This window comes from Oryzias latipes, chromosome 1 (genome assembly GCF_053564925.1).
Source record: "Oryzias latipes strain Hd-rR chromosome 1, Olatipes_Hd-rR_3.1".
Lineage (NCBI taxonomy): Eukaryota > Metazoa > Chordata > Actinopteri > Beloniformes > Adrianichthyidae > Oryzias > Oryzias latipes.
Window position 1 is genome coordinate 16760264 of NC_136237.1, and position 7219 is coordinate 16767482.

The following is a 7219-nucleotide window of genomic DNA, read 5'->3' on the forward strand; positions in this document are numbered from 1 at the left end:
AAAAAATGTGTTTTTTGCTGTTTTAAACACGATCTTGTGGCATTTTTCTGATGATGGAAGACATTTTTAAAAACAATTAAGGTCGAAATTGTATTTTAGATTTTTCCTTTATTGAAATTATATTGAATCAGGAGCAAATGAAAAAATGCCACTGGAAAAAGCTTGTAGCTGTGAGAAGGAGCTACAAGCACAAACCACAAGCTCCCTATGGATTCACTCATCATTTTTGTTGCACTGCTAATGTTAGGTTATAGGTGTGTGTGCTTAGAAACTAGTGGGAGAGCGTGTAAACAGAGAACTCTCAGTTATGGGGAGGGAAAGGGGTTGCTCCACGCCAAAGGTGAATTTCTAATGAACTACTGCCGCTCTGCAGAAACTATGTTCTAGAAAATGAAAGGTCTTTTGATTTCGGCTGAAAAAAACTGCATAGGCATAATTAAAAGACCACTGGGAACCCTTTGAAAATAGATCAAAAAATGATCGGAATGGGACTTTAAAGGACAGAAAAGCATCTGAAATGTAGAAGATTATTGCATCTAAGCATGGCAGAGAAAATGTGTCATTTTTTACAGGTACAAGTTTTATTCAGCTCTATTCTTAATTCTACAAATGTATATTTCCTTACAAATATAGCACAATTTAAAAGGAAAATAAACAAAAACATTTAACCAAGGAAAATTGCTTCAAGAAAAGAACTAATAGCAAACCTTATTTTCCTTACTTTTGTACTCAGTTTCCATGTCCTACCTGAAATGATCTCCATCTGTTTCTTTCAGGTGGTAAATCTCCACATCTCCTCCTTGATCTCTTTTCTGGGCAAACATGTGAATGATGTCTATGCCGGTCATTTGGCATTCATTTGGTTTAGTCACTCTTCGGTCTTTCATTACCCTTGCTTCCTTATGTGTTGGCAACACTGTCGTCTCCTTTTCCTCTTTAGAACTGAAGCGATAAAACAGAAATATAACAAAATTAGAGAAATTTATTTCATTTCAAAAAGCTTGATATGTGAAGGTTCAACTGTGAAGGACTTCCTATAATCTACTGGAAATAAAGGAAGAGAATTCCTGCTAAAGTGTTTATTTCTGCTGGCCCTGGGTCAAGGACCTTCTGAATCAAGTTCCTTCATGTGTAAACCATGAGGAAGCTTTTCATGTGATAGATAAAATGACTTGATAGTTAAAGTCCCACTCTGATCATCGTTTAATCAATTGTAAAAGTGTTCCCAGTGGTCTTTTAGCTATGATTATACAGATTTTAGCCCAAATAGAAAACCTGTGTCGTTTTCTAGGACTAGTTTCGGCAGAGCAACAGTTGTTCTTAGAAAGTTTTGGGCGGCACCATTGAGGCATAGTAAGCTTTCCCCCATAACCCATCATCCTTTCGTTTACACTCTCTACCGCTGTCTTACAGCCCCTCTCAACCACAACCTAACATTACTGGTGCGACAAAAATGGCGAGCAATATTGGAGCTATCCAGCTGTACAGTTTGGAGTTAGATGCCAGCTCTGATGAAGGCTACGAAGACAATGTTGATCAATTATGTATCTAAATTGAGCAGAACAGGGAGCTTGTGGCCTACTTTTGTAGGTCCCACGTTCAACCTACAAGCTATTTTCAACCGCATTTTTTCTTCTGCTCCTGATTCACAACAATTTAAAAAAAGAAATACTTAATGAATTAATTCTACGCCTAATTTTTACTCATATATGTCCTGCATCATAAGAAAAATGCCACAAAAACATGATTTTCATCGAAGTGGGTCTTTACAAACACAATACCAACAGTCAATTTTCAAATCTTTCTTAAATGTATTATTTACCTCATTTGAGATGGTTTGATGAGAATTGTAGCCTTTAGTGCTTTGGTTATATTTTGAGGTCCTTCAGTCCATTTTGCCTCTGCAATGCTTTTCTTCTGATCTACACATGAAACCAGCTGAGGGAGTTCCAGTACTGGCGCAAATTTGTCCAAAGAATCATTTCTGAAGCCTGACGCACGACAGAACAGGTGTGTCGGCACAGAGCCTGCTTCCCAGTAGGATGGATTTGGGCGTAAAGGTGGTAACGTCACGTCAGGAGAGTGATCCTGCTTAGAAGTCACAGATGCAGGCCTTGTATCAGCTGTAACAGCAGAAGGAGAGGATCCCTTGTGGGATTTTTTCGTTGATGGGGCAGCAGACATGCTGCAGATCTTTCAGTAAATACCATCAGTGAGTTTGAAATGAATTTGTCTTAGCCTTCCAGTTTTTAGGTAATCTTACTCTAGAAAGCCTGGAAAGAAAAAAAAAACGAAAAATGTATAACAAACAGGGATCATTTTAGGAGAAAGCCAGTTCTATTTTGTATCACGTAGAGCACTGACATATAGTGGAGTATAGTAATAAAAAGCACTCCAAGAATAATGAACAAAATAAACAATATTTCTATCTAAGTATGAAAAGGAGTAAGTTATTTTGTCAATTTTTAGGTAAAAACTGCACATAATATTTACAAAAGATGTTTGGTAGTTTGGTAATAAATGTAGCTAACCTCTTGATTTAGTTGCTTTAGTTTATAAACAAACCGCCTGAATACATTTTAGAGTTAAGGCCTTACAGATATGCCGACACGGAACTTTAAAACATCAATTTCCTCACTTAAAAGTGTGACACGAAATGTATCTAATATTAGCTTCAAATGCTAACCGGTTGTGACAACACAAGCTAGCAGAGTATGAAATGATTTTTTCCCCCCCCACGATAAATCAATGTTTTAGTTTAGACACGAGACATAACCTTTTTTCTTCTGAAACTAAAGACATTCTCGGATCTGACACAAAAACTACCAAGAATATTTTTCAAAGGAAACAAACCCTATTAACTTACCTTGATGGTATGGTGAAAAAAGTTGTCAGCAACCACTGCGACGGCTCGTTACCATGGTGACCAACGTAACTGACTGGCGCGTGGTGCTTTTCCGTGAAGTCGTAAAAGTCGATTATTATAGTCGATTAAATTTGCAAATTCAGGCTTTAACATGTATAAATGTTAATTTGTGATAGTTTGTTTTAACATGGAACACATAACACACCAGATGTTACCTCTGTGTAAAGGTTTAAAAGGTTTAAATATGTAAAAGTGTAAATATGTGAGGGTTAAGAAGAACTACTTTGACAAATTCATATTTTGTGTTGCAGAAAAAAATGTTTCCAAATGATTTATAGTCCAGAAGTACATAAAAGGAAAAAATAAATAAATAAGAGAGGTCAAGGCAGCAAACTGCCTACAGACACAGCATTTTTATAGGCCCACGTACTTAAAACCCTTGATGCATTAGTTTAGCAGCTACACTAATTAGCTGAAGTGCTGCTGCAGTGTCTTCTGACACTTTATTTAGATGCATAAGAGGAATCTATCATCTCTAAAAGAAAAAAATGATTGAAACATGTTCTCCATGCTAGATTCATGAGACATTGCATGACTAAAAACATAGAACAGAAATACGTTGTTTTTTTTTTTTGTCAAAATGTCTGTTTGGGTGTGTTTTATCATCACTTGAAAGTCCAAAAAGATTCAACAAAATCAATCATTTTTGACTTGAACATTTGTTCTGCCATTTTTTTCAGCATAAAAGTAGCTTTAAAACATAAAAACATATACCAGGGGTCTGCAACCTGAGGCTCTGGAGCCACACTAATTTTCCATAGTGGCTCACTGACTTTGGAGAAAAATGCTAACAATTTGAGTAAAAAATGGTGTTGTACTTTTGGTTGATACTGAACCCCACCTTGCCTCTGGTGGTAGGCTGGCGCCTGTGTTTGGCAGCGGAGCCGCCACCAGTGTGTGAATGTGTGAGTGAATGTGTGTGACTGGGTGAATGGGTCTGTGACTGTAAAGCGCTTTGTCCTAGTAGGAAGAAGGGCGCTATATAAGTATACGCCTTTAGTTCATTAAGGCTTAATTTTAGAAGAATTTTAAAACACATATTCTTATCCTCTGCTTCACAACACTGTTTAGTTGCTGTTCAGAGACAATTTTTTATGGTTAATGCTTGCATATAAAAATTGGATTCTAAACAAATGTTGGCATGTTTATATTTCATAGTCAAAATAATAAAAGCATGATGGTGTACGCAAGTCATGATGACAGAAAAAGTTACGTTTGACTTTCTTGCATTTTACACTCAAGTAAATCTGCTGTAGCAGGAAGATCTTTAAAAGCTACATTTTATAAATAAACGGCTTATTGGGCACAAAAACATAAATAAAGTGTGTTTTTCTAAGTAGTAAAGTGGAATTTTGCGTCTCTTGCTGGGTTTTGATCAGTAAGAAATAGAACCAAATGGTTTTTAGTGCTAAAGGTTGCAGACTTCTGTTATATCCCAAACCCAGAGAACACATACTCATCAGAAAGTCCAAAATGACCATATCCATGAAGTCCACCAGGCGTGTGCCTTTGTTGTAAGGCGCAGTCTTTTTTATAGTTGAACAGTAATTAGGTTCTGTCTCCCATCTGAGAAGAGAAGAGAAACATTCATTTTCCTACTCAAAATGAAAAAATGTAGTTTCCTTTTTTTTTGTTTCTTTTTTTTACAAATTTAGCAATAAACTTATTGTTAAAATTAATTAAAATATGTATATTAGTCATTATAGAGGTTGCTCATTTTCCAGGCAAAATATTAAGAAATATCAATGATACAATGTCATTTTATATCAATGCAATTTTTTCCTCGAAATATACAAACTTTGCCAGCTTGCTGCGGCTGTATGAGCGTCTCCATGGAGACCTCCAACTTCTCCGAGGTGCTAGGGACAGATCTGGTAGCATGACAGCCAAGGAGGCTTCTAGGTTCAGAGGTCTTCCGCACACAGCATGCTCAGTGGAGCAGTAGTAGGAACACTGGCCATAGAAGCACACATTGCCCACTAGGGAGAGCAAGAGCATTATGTGAGATGAATGTAAAAAAAATGGCCTTATAGAGTTTTAGAGTGAAACAGAGCAGGACTATTTATAGATTTATTATAGAATGTTTCAAAGGAATTTTATGCAGAGTTTATGAATAATTGAGAAGTGTATACCGGGGGACGTGAAGAAGGTTTTGGCCAATTTGCGATCCGTGGTGATGTCTTTGATCTCCTTGACCACATCCACTAGCCTTCCAACTGCAGGGGGGACTCTCCTGTAACCCAAAATCCTTCAGAGGGAATTACAAAAATTGTGAAGTAAGGACATGGATAAGAAGAAGAAAAATGATGGATTTTGCTTTGAGTGCTTTCATCCTCCAGTTTAGCATTTCTCATAGAATAATTGAATCTACCTGTCTAAATGAAAAGCTGCAATTTCTGCGTTGTGTCTTTCAAAGTCAGAGAAGTAGTAAAGATTGTAGTTGGTCTCTTCTTCTCTCTCCTGTCTGTCAGAGAAAAGCCTAAATTTATACAATCATCAGTGCAAACATGGGACTTAATCCACAAAGAAATGAGTCAAAAGATGGAGAAGGTCATTCATGATATGTATTTTGTAAAACTCTGTGTCAGTTAGTCAACTTTCACCTTACTTCATGGGTTTGAACAGGGCTTGTCCATAGTTTGGAAATGACATCACCAGCTTCAGTTGTGTCCCCCCGGACTTCTGCACTGAAGGAAGAACATGGGGAGTGTTACCGTGGTAACCATCACTGTGCAATCTCTCCTTCACAAACATCCTGCTGTGACTGAACACGTTGCCCATTAAGGGAGCACAAAGGCGCTTTCTCATCAACACGCACAAAGCAGCAGGTAAAATAATTCTCATCATAAAACAATAACACAGTTTAAAGGATGAAGTCCTGTATCCATCTGAGCTCTCAAAATTGAACCCTCTACATTAATCTAGTGATGTTATCAGCAATCATTTGTTGTTTTTTTATTTTTTGCTTTTGTTTTAAACAACATCATTTCTGTGAAAGTGTCACAAAACCTTTTTCCTTTTTTACCAGAACAAACACATACTGTATACCTTATCCCAATAACTTTTGATGAAAATAATTTGATACTTCCCAATTTAAAGCAAAAAAGTTTTTCCTGCTTCTGCACAGAATTCCGCAAAGAAAACTGTAGATGATGAGGTTCATTTAAACACCCACTTTGATGAAAATTGTGCTTTTAACATGTTTTTGTGGCATTTTTCTGATGGTGGAGGACATACATAAAGAATATTAGGCGTAAAATTTTATTTCTGAGTATCTGTTTACTCTAATCAATAAATAAAATGCCATTTGAAAAACATTGGGTGGTCCACAGTCTACCTGCTCCTCTCCATTCTGATGCATCCACTCGTAGACAAATAGTACAACGTTGTTTTCCTCGTCAGAGCTGGCATCTGGCGCAAAACTGTATGGCTAAATAGCTTCAATATTGCTCACCGTTTCTGTTGCATGAGTAATGTTAAATTGGGGTTGTGAGGGGCTGTAAGGTAGTGGGAGAGAGTATGAACAGAGACCTCTCAGTTATGGGTGACAGGTAAGGGGAGGAGTCTCTTTGCCCCAATTGTCTAGAGGCAAATTTCTAATGAGCTACTCCTGCTCTACGTCCGGGAAAATTACACCCTTTTTTTTTTTTTTTTTTTGGCCAAAAACGGCCTGACTGTAATTTAAGAGCACTGGGAACACTGTTAAAATATATCAAAAGATGATCAGAGTGAGACATAAGAGAGATGTATTTCTACAAGAATAAAACTGTTCAAAAGTACCACCAAGTCATGGTCATGCAAGCATTCTGTGCTTACTGTCCCTCCAAGCCAGCAGTTCAAACATCAGCACAGAGAAGACAGTTGGAAATGTATTCTTGGCCTTTCACTACCACCACCTAAGGCTGAATCTCCTGGGTGTTTCAAAGCTTCACAGACTCTTGCTTCAAGAAAACTTCAAAGTGGATCTCTAGTTAGAAGTCCAGCCCTCAGTCTCAGGAGTCGCACAATCACAACAGTCTTTTCTCATTACTTAAGCTAGACTCCCTGCAGCTTGCAGACTTTTAAAACTGGCATAGAATTTTAATTTTTGTCAGGTTGGGTCAATTTTTTTTAAATCACATTGCCACAGACTGCAGTTGTGTTAATTCTCAACTGAAGTAAATCAAAATGATTGAGTCTCAGCACATAGATCACCAAGGTAAACCTCCAGCTGAGAAGCCACATGTCACACCTGCGCTGACGATGCGTTGCGTGGCGATCTGCTGGGTCAAAAGCTCCATGTTGGGGTCATGC

The 7219-nt window shown here is 37.5% G+C and overlaps 1 protein-coding gene across 3 annotated transcripts in view; it reads right to left on the reverse strand.

The window, feature by feature from the left end:
• Positions 1 to 2972, reverse strand: part of dnhd1 (dynein heavy chain domain 1) — a 29844-nt gene extending 26872 nt beyond the window's left edge. For all 3 annotated transcript variants that reach the window (XR_013657436.1, XM_023958864.2, XM_078950243.1), the window contains exons 1-3: positions 2867 to 2972; positions 1823 to 2273; positions 748 to 942 (exon numbers count right to left, since the gene is read on the reverse strand). Coding sequence is in view for 2 of the 3 variants with exons in the window: in XM_023958864.2 (XP_023814632.2) it covers positions 748 to 942; positions 1823 to 2184 (557 nt within the window). In the remaining variant the exon portion in view is untranslated. The remainder of the gene's footprint in view (positions 1 to 747; positions 943 to 1822; positions 2274 to 2866) is intronic.
• Between the last annotated feature and the right edge of the window lie 4247 nt (positions 2973 to 7219).